This window comes from Equus quagga, chromosome 14 (genome assembly GCF_021613505.1).
Source record: "Equus quagga isolate Etosha38 chromosome 14, UCLA_HA_Equagga_1.0, whole genome shotgun sequence".
NCBI classification, from domain to species: domain Eukaryota; kingdom Metazoa; phylum Chordata; class Mammalia; order Perissodactyla; family Equidae; genus Equus; species Equus quagga.
In genome coordinates, this window is record NC_060280.1 from 75,064,026 (window position 1) to 75,084,757 (window position 20,732).

The following is a 20,732-nucleotide window of genomic DNA, read 5'->3' on the forward strand; positions in this document are numbered from 1 at the left end:
ATAAACTGGATTCTGGGTAGGATTTTGCCAAAGACTGGCCTTGTACCCCGTCTATCTTTTCCTCCTGCTGCCCTCACTTGCCCCTCTGCTCCCAGGATGCAGAATTCGGTCAGAAGCATTCATGTTAGCTCACGGCTGACCAGCAGAGCGGAGTTAAATACACCTGCCGATGAACCCTGGGGGCTCAGCCTGTTCTGAGAAAGGAGGCTGCCTGTGATTGTCTTCACGATGCCTTTCCAAAAGAGACAAGGTGGGTCTAATTTTCCCCACTGGGGAAAGGAAGCTCAGAGGCGTATACCTACTGGCCCTGTGGTGGCACAGCTGTGGGCCGAGATGACCGTGCCCCTTGCCCTCCCCTCCCCACCTGCAAGCACTCACAATGCGGTCCGGTGGCGGCGTGCTCCGGATGAAGCACTTGATCTGGCCCTTCTCTCCGTGGAGGGCATGCTGGGTCTGGGTGCTGGAGATGATGGGGGGTCCTGTTGGGGAGACAGCATCACTTCAGGGATTTGGGAAGGGCAGGTGCCCGGCTGGGCCCCTATTGGGTGGGTTCAGAAGTTTATTCATTAATTCAATCATCAGCAAACATTTACTGAGGGCCTGTATGTGTAAGGTAAAGTGCAAGGCATGGGACTCAAAGATAAATTGCGCATTCAGTCATAAAGCTCTCCAGGGATCAGGAGTGAAGACTTCTATGTCAGGATGCCCAGAAGACATACGGAACCGTAACAGGAGGCGGTGAGAGTTCCCAGCACAGGAGGCACACAGATGAAGTGCTAACCGACTTCAGAGGAGCGAGAATCCTACCTGGCCGATGGGGAAAGCTTTGTGAAGGAGGCGCTAAACCTGAGAAGGGAGTCGGGGAGGTGTTGGGGAGGACGGGTGTATGGTGCTAAGTAATGTCACCTCCGCCTTAGCCAGCTGTTCCATTTCAAGACATTTTCTCAGATCTGCAGTAGAGGGCGCGCTTGCCTAACAAACCGGGTGTCCTCAGCAGGGCTGGGCTAACGGGGAGGAAGAGAAAACTAAATGGTGATGTTCTTCTTCCAAGGGGGGATCCCACCCTGGACAGGTGAAATGCGCTGGGCATGTTCATAGCCTTCATCTCACATATGTCTCGGGAGATCCTGGAGTTCATTGCCTTGCCTGCCTCCACGTGCACACCCAGACGGCCCCGGGGAAGCCACGGCTCCGGAGCTGACCCCGACCTTATTCCATGCAGTCTGTGTGCGTGCGCGCGTGCATGTACGAGTGTGTGTGTGACGTGTCTATGGATGTCTCCAGTAGTACCTGCCTCATTTACTGCATCGGATGGCCTAGAGAGTGCACCTGGAACCAGAAGTCCAACAGTGCTTTGTCCAGTTCTGCCTTATATCTAACCTAAATCTTGCCTGTGTATGCCCACCTGGCAGTGAAAGGGGATGGAGGAGCGGCGAGTTCAGCCATTCGCTCAGCTAACTTCCTGGCTGGGCTGGGCAGCTGAAGCGAGCGGTGTGGGGATGGAGACCCTCGTGCCCCCTTCCCAATCCCAGGGGTGAAGGTTGGGGCTTAGGTTGCAGGAAGGAGAGGAAAGAGAGCTATAGCTAGGGCGGGATCTGGACGACAGGCAAAATTATGCTGGGAACCAAACAAAAATCGCTGCAAACATAATTGCTGTTTATTAGCCACCTTAATTAAAACAGATCTGCATTTCTATGAGTAGCTCTCAGCCAAGGGGAAAAAAGGTACAGGAGACAGAGGTAGAGGATGGCAAATGGCTGGGAGCTGAGTAGGGCAGATGTGGGGACCTTCCAGAGGAGGGCTTCCACCCTCAGGAGGCTGTAAGAGTGGGCTTGCTTTGCTCCAAGAATCCCTCGGCCCAGCGCGGGGAGGGCTTGATGTCCGAGGAACTGGGAGGGCTTTGTTTTGCCGCTGAGCTGAAAGTGACCATGCCATCAAACCTTTTCTCCTCCACTACCCAGGAGCGAGGATTCCCTGGGGGGCTCTCAGGCGTTCTAAAGCGATCAGGCAAATGCGTACATGTTTAAGGGCTTCATAAAAGAAAGCAGAAATCAGGATAAAGGTGGACAGGACTGAGGAGTCCCAGTGCAGCAGAGGTATGTGTACCTCCCCCTTCCTGCGGGTGCCGGGTTTGAGCCACGTCACTGAGATCTGGGCCAGTTTATTGCACGGTGGGCAGCAGCCAGCAGCTGTCTGCCGGCTGGGTTGGTTTGTTGAGAACCCCATCTCATTCTGGGTCCTTTCACGATGTCCGATCCCTTCAGCCCAGGCCAGGCCCCTCTCCGAAGGGCTTCGCTGTCCCTCCAGCTGTTCTCTAGACGCCCGCACAGACAGTTCCACTCCCGTGTGGGGTGGCAGGCTCCTTTTCCCTGGCCACTCAATCCACCCCCTGCCTCAGCCTGAGCGGACCCTAGTTCAGCAGAAACAAACGAACAGACTCCTTGCTTCTTCACTCCAATCCCTTGGGCGTTTCTCTTCCTGGCAACCTAGGGGAGCTTGTGCTGGAAGGATTGGAGGGTCCGCCCAGAAGGATGGACCCTGAGGGTGCAGATTAAACTCTGGGTAGATGCCAGGGCCCAGGCTGGGTGTCCAATCCAAGAGAAATGTCCCTCTCGGTGTGCATTCCCTCCTCAAGAAGCCACTTTAAATCCCTGTTGGGAAATGCCTGGATGTCTAAAGAGACAACGGAATGTCAGTCCCTCCTTTATCCACCCCGTTTTCCCCAGAAACGAGGATGCTCATTTAAAAGCTTCAGGCTTGGGGACCCTGGAGGCCACGTGTGAGTCTGAGGGTCCCCATCCCGGCTGGTCATGGGGCCAGGGAACAGAGCTGGCTGCCCAGTGCCCTCTCCTGGCCGGGAGGCGGCTGACTTCACCAGGACCTGGCGCTCGAGCCCAGTGTCAGACCCCGAGCGGCAGGAGAAGGCTGCAGCCTGTGTTGCCATGGATATACAGAGGCACCATCAGATGCTGTTATTTTTAGCCCTGCAGTGCCAGGGTATTGGTGGTGTCCTGGGGACACCCGGGAAAGGCAGGGAGGCTCCTGAGTCAGGGTTCTGCCCAGGACAGGTGGCCTGTGAGCTCTCCGGGCCTGGGTAGAGTCACCTGTCCTCTGGGGCTGCCTCAACCCTTGGGGAGGGGGAGAGGGAAGGAAATAGACGCAGGGGCTGGTTACTGGGGACAGCACAGAGGGGTGGCTGAGGCAGCACCAAGCTGGTATTAGTTTTCTAGCAAAGGAGGAGAGTAGATGAGGCGTCAGTGGGTGGCTTCCTGGGTTCAGAGGAAGCCGGCAGGCCAAATTTCTAGAATTCAGCTCAGCCCTTCTCTGGGCCCCTGATCTGGGGCAGATCGGGCCCTACAAACCCAGAGGCCCTACAAATGTGGGGCTGGATTTCTGCTGGGGCTCAGAGCCTTGGGGCTTTGATCTGGGAAAGGCTGTGTGGGGGCAGGGGGCTCAAAAAGGGAACCCGAAAACCCAGCAGAGTGAAGTTTGGAAGTGGCAGAGGGACTTCGCTGTAGCGTTTCTCACCCTCTCAGCTCAGCAGCCCGGGGTGCCGGCCACGGCCCGGCACATTTCACGGCAGAGACGGGAATTTCTGTCCTGGTACCCCAGGCTTCTTGCTTCTCTGTGACCTTACACATCCCATCATCCGGGCCTGGCCCGATGCCCCATCCTCTGAATGTTTCATGTAACACTCATCTAGTAACTCTCACTGTGTTCTTGGAGAGATGTGAAAACACTCTCCTGTGTAATTTTTTTTTATACAGAGTAAGACACATTCCCTGCCCTCAAGGGGCCCCCTGAACACTTGGTCTCCTGGGGGTGGTGACAGGTCTTCCTGGTTGAGCGGCTCTAATGCGATGGGAAAAGGCCGACCAGGAGTCACAGAGCTGCTCCCTTAAATTCCCCACCAGGGCCAAGGTCAAGGTCAAAAGGTAGCTATGGGATCTATGCTGGCTGCCCAGTGGCCCTCTGACTTTTTTTCTTGCCCAGGATAAAATTCATCAGAGACCACTCTCAGGGCTGAGACCCCTTAGAAGTAACAAAGGAAGAAGGAGGTGACCAGAAAACTAGCCAGGTCCTTCCTCTCCTCAGGGCTGGGCTCTGACATGGACTCGAGGAGCTGGATGAAGTTGCCATGGACCCATAGTTGGAGGTGGTAGCAAGGCCAGAAACAACAACAGCCCCTTTGGGGCAATGCCTGGGACCAAGATGCCTTGGGTGCCTCTCCCCGCGCTGCCCTGGTACGAGTGGAGGACTTACCATTGACAGTCAGCGTCACCTCTCGCTCGCCGGCTCCCACCCGGGGCACCACAGCTCGGCACACATACTTCCCAGCATCCTCCTGGCGGACGGTTTTGAGGGTGAGGGTCTTTTCATTGCTCAGGACCTAGGAGAATCAGGGAGGATGGGACGTGAAGACTAGGGGCAGGCCCTCTGTCCCTCAGAACTGAAGGGCTGAGAGGCATGCCTGTAGGTGAGTGACACGTCTCTAGCGTCTCAGTAAAAACCAGGGGTGGGGTAGGAGGCAGAACGTTTCATTACACACTGAGCCTGGTGAGCTGTCGGGGGAGAGGCCACAGCACAGAGGACTCTCTATAGCTAAAGATGCTACATCCTAGCGGCAGCCCTAGGGGGTGGGCGTATTGGGGGGTTGAGCATGGGAGGAGGAGGAGGACTCCCTGGCTGTGGCCCCTGAGGCTTTCTCATACAGGGAGGGGCTGCCAACCAACCTCTACCAGTCTGGCCATGGGTGAAATTATCCTACAGCTGAACTTCTCTGAGGGTCCCTGGACCTGTCTTTTCCGAGTCGTTTTCAGGATCCCTCTGGGATGTGGTTTGGGATCATGAAAAGAAAGCAGACTTTGGCATTAGCTAGCTCTGAGTTTGGATCCTGCCTTCAGCAGCATCCACCTGGTAGCCTTGGGCAGTTACTATCTTCTCTGATGCTGTTTCCTTGTCCCAATAACAGGGTAGTGACACTCAGAGGGCAGGGCAGCATCTGGCACGGAGTAGGCCTCACAGGGGTCAGAGTCCTTCTGCCTCTCCCCGTCCTGTACTGCTCGAGACTCTCACCAGTCTTCCTGAGGGGAGGGATGTCTGACAAACTCTCATGCACACTAAAGAACACACACATTCTAAGAGGAACACAAGCAGGAAGCAAAGCTTAACCCAAGAGCTAAAGGGTAACTTAGCTATTTAGGGAGAGTTGAAAAGCCTTTCCAGTGGCTCATTACTTTCGGCATATTGGTGACCCCTTGCTTTTCTCATCAGGCTCCTGACGGGGCAAAGCTGCAAAGGCTGGTGTGGTTAGGGCCAAGGGGTACATGCAGATACCTGGGGTTCCCTCTTCTCTTTTTGGGATCCTTCTTCCTTCAGCTCACACTGGAGGATATACCTCCAATCTAAGAGTGAGACAGGCCCTGGAAGGCAGTTCCCCCGACTCCGGGCCCATGGTCCCCCCACCCCTGCCAGAGGCCCTTTGGAGTCTGAGTGCGGACTTACCACACCGGAGCCCCGCTTCATCCAGACGATGGTCAGAGATGGGTTGCCTGTCCAGGCGCAGCTGAAGACAGCATCGGAGCCCAGATCCACAAGCAGGGACTGGGGCTCCGTGGTCATCCTGGGCCCAACTGTGATGGGAAGAAGGAGGAGACAGGGCTCTGGTGGGCTGGGAGCTCTGGGGACCCTCCCACGCTTGGAGGAAGGGGGCAGCTGGTACCTATGCCACCTCAGTCCACTCCAGCCCATTCCTTTGCATTTCAGTGCTCTGCCCGGGCTGGGCCTGGGGTCTGGAGTGGGATTCGGGCAGTAAGAAAGAGACTCCCTTCCCGGGAGCCCAGCCTCCCCTGGGCCCACCGCAGACATAGGCAGCACAACCTCAGGAAAAAGGTGCCCTGGTGCCATTTCCACCTGGATTTGCCGCCAGGGCTTTCTCATCCCCATCCCTCTGTCCTGGTCCCAGGAAGCCCCCACTCCACTGTGTGGGCAGAGGGGCCTTCCTCCTGCCCCAGAAATCTTGGGCCTTGGGATCTTCATGTGCTGGCCTTCAGGTCAACCACCCTCCTCCTAGAGGCCTCAGCTTTGTGACCTGGAATCGAGTTACCCCGTGCACCTGGCCAGCTCCCTGAGCCCTCCCGGGCCCTCTGAGGGCCTCTGAGACAAGGAGTGGGGGAGGCCAGGTCTCTCTGCTCTCAGGCTATCCTCTATTCCAGCCCCACCCAGCCTCTTTTTCAGCCCCACTGAAGTAGACCTGCCCTTGGTTGGTTCCCACGCCCCTGCTGAGTGTCGGTGAGCGTTAGTGAGGCTCCGTCCAGCCTTCCCCCGAAGCTGCCCGTAACTGGAGCCTCCTGCAGACCGAGCCTGGGTCCCCAGAGCGGGGCAGCGGTGGAATTTCAGGCGCGGGGACCCGAGGGTGTGCAGAGAGCTGCTTTCAGGGAGCAGAAGAGCGTAAAATTCGGGGTCAGGAGACCCGGATTACGCCTTCCATGTAAAAAGGGAGTAACGGCACTTTCTGTTGAGGCTGTTGGGAGCGAGCGGAGGGGACAGATATAAAGAAACTTTGTAAAAGTGCTTTTAAAACTGTGACGGGCAGTAGACAAGCTAATGCTTGGTGCTGTGAACTCATCCAGGGGCCCATCAACAATGGGCCAGCTCCCTGTGGGTCCCCACCAGGCCACCAGGGAGGAAGGTGTTGTATGCCAGCCCCTAACCGGAGGCAGCGAGGGCTATCGGGCAGTGGATTCGCTCAGAGCCTGGTCTCTATTCTCATTCTGCCACTTACTTGCTGTGTGACCTCAGGCCTCCACCCCTCATCTTGGTGGTGGACGTGCTAGTTCCTGCCTCCCCAGGTTGTAACGAGGGTCCAGAAAGACACGAAACACCACACGAGGAAGTTTTGTAAGGTGTGCAGCCTCAGGAGCCTGTGAGGCCTGGTTATGTTGTGTGCAATGGGTCAGCAACGGGCCCTCTGGCCCTGAGCAGAGACCAGCCCAGTACCCGCTCCCCAGGGAGCCCCCACCAGCTGCACTCACAGTAGACATCGACTGTGCGGCTGATGTTGGTGCTGCCCAGGGCATTGGTCACCTCACAGGAGACAGGCTCTGAGAAGTATGTGTAGTCCACGGTGGTCCGATACACTTCTCCAGATGCTTCCTTGATGATCTGGCCCCTCTTGGCCCACCTGCAACACAGGTCCCGAGGCTGGTGTGGACCTCCAACAGCAAGGGTGGCCCTCCCACCCAGGGGAATTTCTCACGGGGTGCTGGATGCATCCATCCCACAGGACCTGGCATGGTCCGTCAGGGGAAATCTCCACAGAGGGGTTACTTCTGGGGCCAGGGGAGGAGTTGGTGGTGGAGACGGTGAGCTTTGGTCCATGAGTCACCAGGCAGTCAGTGGCACTTGACAAGCAGGTTATTCTGCAGAGGTGGGTTGACTCTTCCGGCGAGGCAATGGATAACCCAACTGTCAGTCCCAGACAGCGCGGCCGTCTTGCTCTGAGTTCTACTGGGGGCCCCATCCTGGGCCATGTTGGAAAAGAAGGAGGCTGACTCCATGACCTCAGAGGCCAAGATCTAATGGCACATGCCCATGCATGTACACTTATGCTCACACGCATGCACATGTGTACACACACGCACACAGGGAAATGAGGCTCCAGGAGGCTTAATTTCCAGAGAAGGCAAGAAAGTGATGGAGAAGTGTTAGCCAGTGGTCCTGACTGCCCCTCCCTCCCATTGGCCAGCTCTCTCAGCTCTCTTGTCCTGACTCCTGTCTCCAAGGTGGGTCCCTGCATGATGCCCCCTCTCTCCCTGAAAGCCCTTTCAGCCCTCTCTTTTGGGGCATGGCACTGCTCTTTTTCCTGCCCAGCTCCCACCCTTGTACCCTGGCTTCACTCCTCAGAGGGCTTGGCCCATCAGTCCTAGCTTGCAGGGCGGCGGGAAGAAGGCTGTGCTGATTGCTTTCATCAGCCACCTGCCCGATGGGTACCACTAGACGGAAGCAGCCAGTAAACCTCAGGCCCGTCTTGTTCCTGGCTTTGGGGTGGCGATCACTCCATGGGAGCAGTGACCAGGCAGCCTCTTATCTATGGGGCTGTGCTGGGAGCCCCAGGGTGCGAGTGCATGGCTGAGGGTGGGGGATTTCCTTACAGATCCCCAAGGAGAGAGAGTTCATTGCTTCCCTGGTTTAATCCTATTGTGGACAACACATTTTTTTTTTAAATCACGAACTTCCAGCCAGGCTTCTCCTACTACAATTCAAGCGTATTTCAGGGTGTATGTCTTTACCACAGCTGGAGAGTTTCCTCAGCCCCCACGACCGTTACCCCGTGACCATGGCTCTCTGTAACCACAGCTTCCCTCCTGGCCCTGCCTGTGTTCCCAGAGCCTTTCCTGGACCATCTCCTGCCCTTCCCTCCATTAGCGTCCTGCTCAGTCTGGCCTGTCCAGCCCCAAGAGACGGCCATCTCTCAGCATCATGCAGAGCACCCAGGCTGGCACCATGTGGTTATTATTGTGAATTAATATCGGGTAATTATTAAGAACACGATTAATAATAACAATTATAGTCTAACAGCAGAGCAAACCATAGCTCCCTGAGAGCTTAAGGAGCTTCCCAACAAACCAGTATGAGTTATTCATGAATCATTTCAATCTCGAACTTTAATTTAATGACCGGACTTAATAGTCAGGCCCACCCCTGCCTGAGGTGGATTAATTTAGTCCAGACATACACACAGTTGGGGATCTGTGTCCAACCTCCTCTCCTTCCACCTGCTGTAGCGGGAGGTCAGGTGGCGGATGCGGGGGGAGGCCAGCTGGCCTGGGAGGAGGGCAGGGCGAGCCCCTCCCGGTCTGCCTGGGTCCCTGCTCCTGGCTGCTCACAGCACCAGATGCTGGGCTGGGGGCGGGTGTGGGCCCGGCCCGCGGGTTCCGATGGGCAGTCCTCTTTCGTCCCTGGAGAGGCTCCTGGAGAAGATGTGGCTTTCTCCCCTCTCCATCTGGGGCCTCTCACAGTGGAAGTTGTCGAGGGTGGAAGCTATACCCTCTTGGCCCTGAGGAGCTCAAGAGAACTGCCGGGGCTCCCGCAGGCCTGGGATCCCAAGGGATGGCTGGCCAACAGCTTTCTTGTCCCCAGCAGAGCAGCACTGTCAGAGCCTGCCTGTCTGTGCAGCTGCTGCCCTTAGCTCCCTAGGTTCTGTCCCCACCTTAGAGGCAGAGCGGGGAGCAGGAGAATTCTTACACTATCTTCCCCCAGGGTCGTGGACAGGAGCCGGCTGTGGGGGTTGGGCCCTCAGGTGCCCAAGACCAAGGCCTTTTTGGGACATCCCAAGAATGCCCTGTTCAGATCTCACTCAGCTAGTCTTTTTCTTCCTTTATCCCCCTCCCACACCAAAGAACCCCTCTGTGGGGATCCCTTCCAGAAGCTCCAAGCACTCATTCAAGCAGCTGGCTACAGGATCAAGGGTGGCCCAGAGGGCAAGTCCACCCTCTCCCATCTCTTCTGTCTACTCCTCTGCATTGGGCTTCACTTCCTCCTCCTCCTTCCAATTTGTCCCCTCACCCTAGCCACCCTGGGCCCCCTGCCTCCACTGTGGCTTTCACTACCTCTCCCAGCCCTTGGAAAGGAGTCAGATTAAGCCTTTCCCAATCAATGTCTAATTTGGCCTGAGCCAATGTAAGAGGATTAATTATTTATATCGCAGGATCAGGAGGCCTGGCATGTCACAGCCGACAGGCTGTCCTGAGATAGCCCCGTGTTTCACACTGGGCGGTGGTCCCTGCTCCCGGTACCTGCTGGGGCCCCGAGGGAGCCTCAGAGGAGAGTAGGAGAAGCTGGTGGGGAGGAGCACTTCATGGTGTGCTTGGGCTTGTTCCGCTCACCCGGGCCGTTCTGCTCACCCGGGCCCCGGGTGCAGCGGGGCAGCCAAAGCGACGGCTAGCCCAACTGGATGCACTCCCATGGCCACCCATGTCCCCTTTCTGGGCTGTGGTGGAGGAGGGCTATCTCTAGTTTCCCAGATCACAGCCTCTCCTGTGGAACAGGGAGGAAGCAATCAAGACAGTGCAAGCAAGAAACAAAGATCCCTGTGAGCTTGTCAGTGTCAGGAGGGAAAAATCAATGTACGCTGTGTTGGGAATTGCTTAAGCCTTGTCCTCTTGGATCCCCACGCTGCATCTAGAAGGACCATTTGCCTGCTGGGGGAGACCCTACCAAAGCGAGGGGGCTGAGGCAGTGAGGTGGGCGCAGGCCGGCTGCCTCCTCTCTCTGTGGCTGCTCCCCCCTCCACCTTCCCAGGTAACCCTGGCTCTCCCACATTTTCTTAGTGGCCAGAAGAGCTCCCAGAAGCCTCTGGACTTCTGGAGGGGGCCTGATCTGGGCGGAAGCATTTCCAGGGTCTTTGGCTAATCAGAAGGCCACGAGGGAAGGTGATGAGTAAGAAAATGTGCACCTCTGCCCAGCCCATACCTCGCAGCTCCTCTGGGTGTGAGGGGCTGGCCTGTGGCTGTGAGCAGCAGGGTGGGAGGGAGATGAGAGAAACCACAGGATACCCACAGCCTAAGGAAACCTGCACGTTCTGTGCTTGTTTGTTTCTTTATTTATTAACTTTTTAGTTTGAAAAAAACACCCTTTGAAATTATAGAAAAGTTGCAAGAATAGTCCAATTAATTGCCATACTCCCTTCACTGGATTTGCCGGTTGTTAATATCGTGCCACGTTTGCTTTGTGATGACCTCCCCCTGTGTAGATTCATCCCTTATTATTCCCACCATCATTGGTGTTCTGCTTTTTGAGGGTGGTGACCCTGGGGATCAGGCCCAGCAGCCTGGTTTCTTGATGTTTGCCCCCTGTCCCGGTCAGAAGGCAGGTGTGGAAGGGGATGTAGCTAGGTCCGGGAGCCAGGACCTGCCCTCTGCCCGGCCCTCCCATCGCTAGGTCCTCAGATGACTGGAGCCTGGCAGCGAAGAGTAATGGAAGTGGGAAGTTGTATGCTCTGGTCTGTGGGCTCCAATAAGCCTTCCTGGTGGTCTGTGGGAGTGAAGGGCTGCTCAGCATTAGAAGTATGTCTGGGCACATGGTACCTGGTGTTGAGGATGGTGAGCGGAAAGCTTGGAGCAGACAGCAGAGAGAAGCCGACCTTGTCAAGAGGAGCCGGGCCTCACAGATGAGAAAGAGAGTCTCCTCAGGGGTCTCCTTCTGCATCTTTACTCACTTTTAGACAGATGCCAGGTCCTGGCCAAACCAGACCTGCCCAGGACTTGCTGGGCTGCACGACTCCAGGAAGCCTGGAGGTCGTCTGATCTTTCTCCTGCCTCTAACCCAGTGAACGGCTAAATTGGACAGGGCAGATGGGTTTTCATCTCTTTTAAAGTATCCTCAAGGATAAAGACTCTGTGTCTTTCTTGGGTTTCTGGTTCCAGTGTTGTTTAATTATCTGCACTGCAGGGAGCTCCTCCTTATGTCCAACCTGAATCTCTGGCTGCCTCTCTGGCCCATTTCCTCTCATTCTGCCCTCTGGGCGGCACTGCCTCTTGTCTTCCCTGTCCTCCCCTCCCACTGGCCGGCTTATTTCCTAGCCTGGGACCATTGGCATCTCTGGCACTGGCTGATGCTGCAGCTTAATAACCCGTCTCCACGGCAGGGTGACCTCTGGGCTCCTCCATCAGGTCTGGGATGGTGGGAAGGGATGGGGCAGAATTAGGGCCTTGGCTAGTTCCACAGCCTCTAAGGGAGGCGAGGGTCTGAGTCTGCCCTTGAAACCCTCTGAGGTCATTCGTCTCTGGAAATCTTGTGCAGTGATGCGCACAGGCAGGAAGGTACCCAGAGGAGCCGCTCTGTGTGTTTATCCAGTCAGTCAGCCCACATTATGGAGTACCTAGTACAGGCCACACACTGTGCGCCATGCTGAGAGCTATACGTGACTAAACTGCAGTTCTTGCCTTCAAGAAGCTCAGTCAACAAGGAAGAGAAGCACGTAAAAAGCAGTGATGCTTTTATCAGTGTTGTGAGCAAGGCTGCACAGGGGCCGTGGGTATGAATGATCCCGGCGTCGCCGGGCAGGGTGGCCGTCCCAGAAATCCTACCCTACCCAGGTCAACAGTTTGGTGAGCACATGGCTAGAATCCAGGTTCTGATCCTACTGGTTCTTCTGGTTGTTTTAACTTTCTTCCTGAGCCTCAATTACTCTTTTCAGAAATAGGGGTAAACAAGCCACTCAAACAGAAGAGGTGATACCTACCGCCTCCGGAAAGGGAGTGTTTGTGTGCATGAAGGGGAGGGAGTCTACCTGGCTGGGTGGGTGGAGGGGGGAGTTGGGGGAGGTTGAAGGGGGAGGGGTGTGTGGGGAAGGGAGGGGATCTTGGGTACCCACAGTGACCCAAGCTCTGTACTGGATGCCCAGGACCACAAGTGACACCCCAGTAATAGGCAGGGGTGCAGAGGGGTCCAGTGGCCAGGCCATGCCTCCTCAACAGGGACTCTTACCTGTACTGGGTGACAGCCGGGTTGGCCTTTGCAGAGCAGTGGAATGTGACAACATTGTCCTCCAGCACTGGCTGTGGTTCCACTGACAAGTTGACAAGCGGGGGGTCTGCAGAGAGAAGAGATCCCCCTGTAGACTGGGGAGCTTTGTCCGTGGTTTTGGGAATGCGTGGGGCAGGAAGACCCCCTGGGTAATATGGAGGGTAAAGGCCAGAGATTCTACGACCTAGGGACCCTCGGAGCAGCCACCGCCCCTGTGGTCCCCAGAAAGTTGGGAGCCTTAGCAAGGGGCTCCCCCACTCCATGGAGGTGCCAGCTTCAGGCAGTCCTGGTGGAGGGGTCAGGCTCGCTCTGTGGAGTCAAGGCCTGGTGTTTAAATGAACAGCCAGCGAGGAAGCCTGGGCCCCCAGGAGCATGCTGCCTATCTTCCAGCTTTTAGGGAGAGCAGAACGCTTCAGAAAGGAGAGGTGGGCAGAGGAGATGCAGGGGGCATGAGGGGGAGGGTGGACACTAAGCCCATTTAAATACAAACTCTCTGCCTTTGAAATGTCATTTCATATCTCTTTATGTAAAGGTTCTAGTGCATCCGTTAGCTTGAAAGTGGCATTTACACCCTTTCATCAGCCTAATCATCTCTGCTGAGTCCTGACTGGTGTCACCCAGCCCGCGGCTCCCCAGGCTGGGCTCGTCTTTCTCATTCAACATGATGAGAAGCCAAGCTCTGAAGAGCTAAATGGTGGGAGGTGAAGGAGACAGGAAATCAGAGAGACGGAGAGAGAAAGGAAGACAGGAAACAGAGACATAGAGACAGAAGGGATAGGAAGCAGGTAGAGAGATACCTACATAGGAGAGAGACATGGAGACCAGAGACAGAGAGACAGAGAGAGACAGACAGAGGCAGAGAGAGAGATTGAGAAACACAGAGGAAGAATAAGAAAAAGAGACAGAGAAACAGAGAGACAGAAAGAGACACAGAGAGAAACTGACCTAATCACAGAGACACATAGTCAAAGACTTCAGACTTAAAGCAAAAAGACCAAGGGAGACCAAGCAGATGGAGACAGAAGATGGCAGGGTGTTGGGGAGAAGGACCAAAGAAAATAATGAGGAATAAAGAGAAGAGATAGGGAGAAACAGACGCTGAGAGACACAAAGGTGGAAATACAGCAGAGAGAGAGGTGGAGAAAGGCCTCGAGGCAGCCTGCCCTCTTGAGCACAGGGGAAATTGGCTCGGGACCTTCTCTAAAAGCCGATAACATCCATGCTCCTGGGCATGCACGGTGAGACTTGGCACCCCCAGGCACCCCGCTCCAAGGAAGGGGAGATGACAACCAGTGCCCATCTCTCTCCTCATGGCCTGGAGGTCTGGCTGCAGTTCAACTCTAGGCTGAGTTAAGAGGGCAGCTTGGTTCCCATGGCCTAGCCAGGTCCCTGGGCCACATCTTCTGGTCAGTCCTCAGCAATAAGCGAGCAAATTGCTGGAAAGTAATGAAGACTTTCTAGGGGTTCAGCCCATTTTCAGAAAAAGAAGTAAAGAAGCCGGTTTCTCAGAGACCATCGAGAAAGATGCTGACCCCTCTGGGTACATGTGAAGGGCAGTCATGAGGCGGGCAAGATTCTACTCTGCCAGGCTCTGCTTCTGGCTGACATGACAGGGGGCATCCTGAGACACTCAGAGTCATACGCACAGCCCCTCAGCTGTGGACTGAGACAAGCCCACCCCAGAGTTGGGATCATTTGACCACCTGGCCCCCCCATGCCCTGCTGGTGCTCAGGCTGGGCTGTGCCTCCCCGCCCATTGCTGGGGCACGGGGGCTGGGCCTGGGAGGTGGCCCACAGGGGCTCGCTGGTCTCTGCAGACAGCCTGTGAAGATATGGGGGAGAGAACTCTGGTTCCTGAGCAGCAGGTGGCCAACTGTGCTAGGGGCCCGCCCTCCCACGTTAACTCCCAGTTCCTGATGGGGACCACGATCCTGGGGCAGCCAGCTTGCCTGCCTTCTCTTGGAGAATCACCAGGGAAGTGACAGGTATTTCAGTGATCTCGATCTTGTTTTTAAAGTGGTTCAAGTGGTTACAAAGATGCATAGGGCAGGGACTAGCCACGAGAGCTCTCTTCCCAGCTCCCAGGAGAGCTCCCATCCCTAGAATCCTGCAGCTTCTCCCCAGCTGCTGCTCATCAGCTGGGTGCGTCCCGGCCTACCCAGCCAAGGACCACCAGCTTCCAGGGCCCATCTAATCAGAGTCCCAGCTTTTTTTCCATGCAGGGCTGGCCAGCTAGGCTGGGCGTCTGTGGGTTCCATAGACTTGGAGACCCAGGGAGGAGCTTGCACCTCCCCGTGGGCTGGAGAAGCAGATTCGGAGGCATAGGCATTTGGTAATTGCCGCCTGGATCCAAATGCAGGGCTGACCCATGTGCTCACATTATAAAATTCCATACTGGCAGGTGGAGGGGAGTGCCTCAATTCAGCTATTTGAGGAAGTGATGGTGCCAGCTGATATAATCTAGAAACCCACTGCAGAACTTGGGGGGCAGTTCCGGGAGGCCTGTCCCCACCTGGGCATCCTTTATAAAATGATGAGTCTTTGGGAGCAGGGAGATGGAACACAAACCTGTTGGAAGACCCCTCTTGCTGCCTGATCCCCTCCTCCATCGGGGACCTGCCATCCTCTGTTTATCCTGTGGCTGCCTCTCTCCTGCAGCTTCCTTACTTCTTTGCAATATCCTTGACACCCAGCCTCTCTTGAAAGGCCTCAGGAGAATGGGCCCCTAGGAAGCTCTCACACTCTCAGTCTCATCTGCACCTCCACCCCAGGCCTAGAGGTGCCGGTGTCCCTCTCTCCACCCCTCTCCTCTGCGTGTGCAGGATATGAATTTTCAGGAATCCACCAGGTTCCAGAGGCATAAATAGTTTATGTCATATCCAACTATTAAACATGATTTTAATCCCACTTGTGATGTCGGCTGCATAACTTGCAGGAGGGCAGCTTTGATGTAGCTGGTGGGACTGAGATCGCATTGAACAGATGTTACAGCTGAGAGTCTGTTAGTGTTTCCATCAGCAACCTGTGCTCGTGAGCATATGTGTGTGTGTGTGCGTGCGTGAGTGTGTTCAGGGGAAGAAGTGCATTGAGGAGGGGTGGGAAAGGAGAGAACTCCATGACTCAGTGAGTTTATGGCACATCCATTTGAAACTTGGCAGCTGGCTGCAGAGTCCAGATGTAGTGAGGCTTTGCGGGTGTTAAGCTTTCTCTCCCATTACTCAATCTGGGGGCTTTGTCTTCCGTTGGGTAACATATATAGACCAAGGGAAACAAACAACAAATGTGCTTTTGCTGAGTTTGGATGCTTCTTGGTTGACTGAGAAAATGAGCAGGTTTGCAAAGGCAGCTCTGATCCAGCCCGTGGTGTCCACAGTAAACAGTTGGACGCTTACTGAATGAGCAAATGAATAAATGGAGGAGGAAGGAGGGGGAGGCGGGGGTGGAGAGAGCGTGTGCTTTTGCTTGGCAGACACATGCAAACACCTTCCGCAAGGGGTCAAGTGGATGGGGACCTCTTCTCTGTTAGGGTTGCGGGGGCACCGGGGGAGGGGCAGCCACATATCCATGACTGTGCCTGCTGACAAGAGCCAGCAGGTGCCCAGTGTTCACCACATGCCAGGAACTGTGCTAGGGACGTTCCCCGAATGGTTTAGTTAAATCCTCACAGCCACCGTACCAGGTGAGCACTGTTACCTCCACATACAGATGAGGAAACCGAGGCACAAAGAGGTTAAATAACCAGGTTGACATCACTCAGGCAGAATTCAAACCAGGAAGAATGCTGCACCTTAACCACGACCTGTACTGCCTTGGTGGGGCCGCTGATCTCATTCCTGACACTCTCTCCTCCCATGGCTGGGCCATCCATGGAAAGGAAGCCAGCAAGGGCCCAGAGACCTAGCAAGGCTGGCGTCCTCTGATGCAGATGTAAACTGACCATTTTTTGGAGTGAATTTAGAAGAACATCTTTTAAAGTTAGGATGGGCTGTTGTTATGATGACTTTCTTGTGACAGGAGAGGTGATAATGGCCTGGAGCAGAAACACTGCTTCTTTCTGATCTCTCCCCATCAGGGCCCAGGCTGCCGCCGCAGGGAGCATCCTGGATGGGTTCTCTTGTGTGGGGTTCCATAGCTGGCACAGGCCTCCTGACTAGACTGAGGAAGGAGGTGGCAGGCTTTGCAGTGGCCACACCAGCAACCTGGCAGAAGGTTGATGTCTTGAGTCTGCCACCCTCATTCCCCCCAGACTTGGCTTGTGTCTGGAAAGTGCTCTGGTTCATGGTCAGTTTTGGGCAAGAAGAGACCTTGGATGCCATTCGGTCAAACTAGACAGGGAACTGGAGTCCCTGGGGTGAAGTGACAAGCTTGGGCCCCCACAGCTCATGGGCAGTGCTGCCTTCCTCGATAATGGACAACCTGATCCCACAGCATCATGCTTGCTCAGGAGCTGGGCTTATAGCTATGCATCCCAGCTGCCACACAGAAGAAGCAGGTGAGTGTGGAGACCCAGGGCCTGGACCAGGGCCAGGGGAGGGCAGCATTCTTCTCGAGGCGACCCTGTACTCACATGACTCTCCATGTGAGCACCTCGCTCCCGTCACCCTGGGCCTAGGCCTGGCAAGAGGCCTGCTGTTCTTGGTTCTCATTGACTGAAGGATGGAAGAAGAGCCCTTCTGCCTGGTGTAGGTTGTGAGGGAGAAGGGCGTTAGTAGCTGGTGGCAAGATAAGGAAGATAAAGCCTTCTCCGAGAACTCAGCTTTTGTGTCTGGGTGTCTAGCGCGACCCCATCTGAGGGTTACAACTGTTTCTTCTGCCCTCTGGAATCTGAATGGCACCTGCCAGGGTTCTAGAGGCTGAGTGGGAACTTCTGTTCTCTGGCTCCCAGGATGGGCTCTGGAAACCTTAGGATACCGCCCCCCTGGACTCCAGCTTCCTGGAGAGCCACGCGGAGTGCAGAGTCCAGCCAGGGCTGTCGAGAAGTGTTTTCAAATGAATTTGATTTAAAATGAATAAAATGATGAGGCGGAAGTGAATGCCAGCACCTCCAGCCTTGTCATTCAGAGCCTACGACCAAAGCAGCCACCAGCACGTGGTGGCATCATCGCCTCTGGCAGGGAGGGGCCTTTAGAGAAGAACGGTTGACCTTTGACAGCTGATGCTTCAAACCTAAACTAGGCCAGTACTGAGAGGAAGGCCACTGGACCACCTGGGAGCTTCTTGCTCTCTGGGGTGATGGGCACTTTGGGGAGACTGTTAGGAGGCCTTTAGGAGGCTCTTTAGATGACTTTTGGAGCACGATGCTGGTAGAGCTTTAAAGCATCATTATGGTTAGTATTACTCGTAATAACTGACACTTGCTGAGGCTCCCCAAGTGGACATGCAGAAGATGGGTTACCAGTGTGGGAAGCTGGGCTGCCTACATCTGAAACTTACGTGGGCTTGGGCAAGCTAATTAACCTTTGAGTGCCTCGGTTTCCCCAGATAGGGACCACAGTCATACCGACTCCGAATGGCTGTGAAGATTAAGTGAGATAATACATGGAAAGTATGGGCTGACTGAATAATTGCTCTTCTTCTTCTTCTTCTTCTCTCCTTGACTGACCTTCCATAGAGGGGCCTCTTTATACCCGCTAGCAGGCATGTGCTGTCTCCCCACTCTGGAGGCCCCGGGTATCCTTCAGCTCCCAGCATCTCTGCTCCAGCTTCCCCTCCAAGGCAGGTATGTGGTCACCTGGCTAGGCCAGCAGGGCCAGGGGCTGACCATGATGTTTATTGATGTGGAGGTTCTACCTCATATAGGTGTAGAAATATGACTTGAACATGCTGTTTGCACAGGACCCTCATCTGTGATTTTTTTTTTTGGTGAGGAAGATTCGCCCTGAGCTAACATCTGTTGCCAATCTTCCTCTTTTTTCTTTTTCTTCGCTTGAGGAAGATTAGTCCTGAGCTAACGTCTGTGCCAATCTTCCTCTACTTTGTATGTGGGATGCCTCCACAGCACGGCTGATGAGTGGAGCAGGTCTGCACCCAGGATCTGAACCCACGAACCTGGGCCATCAGAGTGGAGCGTGTGGGACTTTAACTACTCAGCCACAGGGCTGGCCCCTCATCTGTGATGTTTTTACTTCATGTGACAATAAGAAGCACAAGCTGATCCTTTGGGTGCCCATAAACACAAACCTGGCCAGTCCACGGAGCTAGCTGAGCCATCTCGCATCCCATGGGGAGGGAGCCTGAAGATGCTGGGGTGTGGTTCTGGTGAGCTGGTTGTCCAGGCCTGGCCCCTTCCCTCAACCTGTGCTCTGGGCCAGGGGCCACGTGGTCCCCCCCAGGTCCAGGCCGATCAGTACTCACGCTGGATGTCGATGGTGACCGAGGTCTCCTTCCCTCCAGGAATGGCTTTGTTGGTGGCTCGGCACACGATACTCTGCCCGTTCTCCACATCGCCGGGGGAGATGAAGAGGGTACTCACGATGCTCTCCCGCTTGCCATCGCGAAGCAGGGTCTGGGGGGCAGGGAGAGAGGGCCCCACGTCACTCGGCTGGGATGGTCTGAGCAGGTAGGGGAGGACATGCCCCAGCCTCAGAGAGGAGGAGGGAGCCCTGTGGATGGAGGCAGGTCAGTTCAGGACACCTAGGGGCACTGGTCTCTGCACAGAGCTGGGAGTTACCCTTGCTCCCTGGCCTGGCTGAGGGCTGGGCTGGGGAAGGTAAAAGGGACTAGAAAGTTTTCCATCATGCACAGAAATCAGCCTGGGCTTGCAAACCCCAAAGCATAAAAGAAACGAGGCTGCGCCCAACAGAAACCAGGCTGCAGGTCCTATGTAGAAATGAGTGAGCATCTATCTGCCTCTGGTCCGGGGGAGTCTCTAGTCTCCAGGAAGCACTAAGATGGGAGCCACAGGTGCTGCCGTGGGACCTGAGGCAGTGACGCAGTCTGTGGCAGGGGGCGCACTGTGGGGCCTGGGGGTAAGGGCAGGAGGGGTGGGAGGGGTATGCGGGCAGAATCAATGTACACTGAATGTGTTATTTATCTATATAAACCTCCGCAGCTTTTCGAAGTGTTTCACTTCCTGATCTCATTAGAGCCCTGAACAAGTCATAAGCAGGACAGGTGCCATTATTTTCATCTGACAGCTGAGAAGACAGGGGTGATCAAGAGAGGCTTTGGGGCTTGACCAAACTCACACTGCAAGTTGGGGGTAAAGTAAGTAAGAGGGTCCTGCAGTGGGTTGAACAGTGTCCCCCCAAATTCATGTCCACCCAGAACCTCAGAATGTGACCTTATTTGAGAAGAGGGTCTTCGCAGATTATTTAAGCAATTAGTAATTAGCTAAGCATCTTGAGACAAGACCATCCTGGATTTAGAGTGGAACCTAAATCCAATGACTGGTGACCTCATCAGAAGAGGAGAGGACCAGAGAGACAGAGGAGGAGCCATATGGAGGAGGAGGCAGAGATTGGAGTGATGCCGCCACAAGCCAAGGAACGCCAGGAGCCTCCAGGAGCTGGGAGAGGAACGGAGGGATTCCCCAGGGCCTTTGGAGGGAGCAGGGCCATGCCGGCACCTTGACTTCACACTTCTGGGCCTCAGAACTGGGAGCCCATAAGCTTCGGTTGTTTTAAGTACCCGTTGTGGTACTCGGTTAGGGCAGCCCTAGGAAACTAATGCGATCCTGAAGCCCTTGGTCTCCTGTCTTCCGTTCCTTTATTTCCTGGGACCATGAGGTCATGGCTCATGGTGGCTATTCTCCCATCACTGCTGCTCCCCCTTCTCTCTGCTGCACCCCACTCTGGCTACCTTTCCACTAGTTTGGAGCCTGTATCCCAAGCTCACTGGAGACCCACTGAGGTAGGTGCTGCTGGGGAGGGGTGCTGGGCAGGAGGGCCGCTTCTGGATCGCCACCCCTAGAAGGGACTTGACACCCTCTAGGGAGGGGGGCAGGGTGCAATCTTATTTTCCCGAGACAGGGAATAGATGAACAGACTCCACTTCCTCCAACCTCCCTTAAAATAACAACGGTATCGTCTCGTTCTCGCCAGGCCCTGGAAGGAAGGGTGCATTATCTCTATTTAGCATGAGAGAAAACTGAGTTCAGAGTGAGTCAGGAACTTGCTGGGCAGGGCTGGGGTTTGTGCTTGAGCGTGGTGGCCGTGATAACGATCAAGGCTGCCCTAGGGAGAGAAGTCCAAGGCGCCCTGCCC

At 55.3% G+C, this 20,732-nt stretch overlaps 1 protein-coding gene across 1 annotated transcript in view; it reads right to left on the minus strand.

Moving 5' to 3' along the window:
• Positions 1–20,732, minus strand: part of KIRREL3 (kirre like nephrin family adhesion molecule 3) — a 528,138-nt gene that overhangs the window by 13,995 nt on the left and 493,411 nt on the right. Inside the window, exons 6-11 of the mRNA XM_046684618.1 lie at positions 18,883–19,033; positions 12,490–12,595; positions 7,035–7,183; positions 5,506–5,633; positions 4,264–4,390; positions 379–479 (exon numbers count right to left, since the gene is read on the minus strand). Coding sequence (XP_046540574.1) covers positions 379–479; positions 4,264–4,390; positions 5,506–5,633; positions 7,035–7,183; positions 12,490–12,595; positions 18,883–19,033 — 762 coding nt within the window. The remainder of the gene's footprint in view (positions 1–378; positions 480–4,263; positions 4,391–5,505; positions 5,634–7,034; positions 7,184–12,489; positions 12,596–18,882; positions 19,034–20,732) is intronic.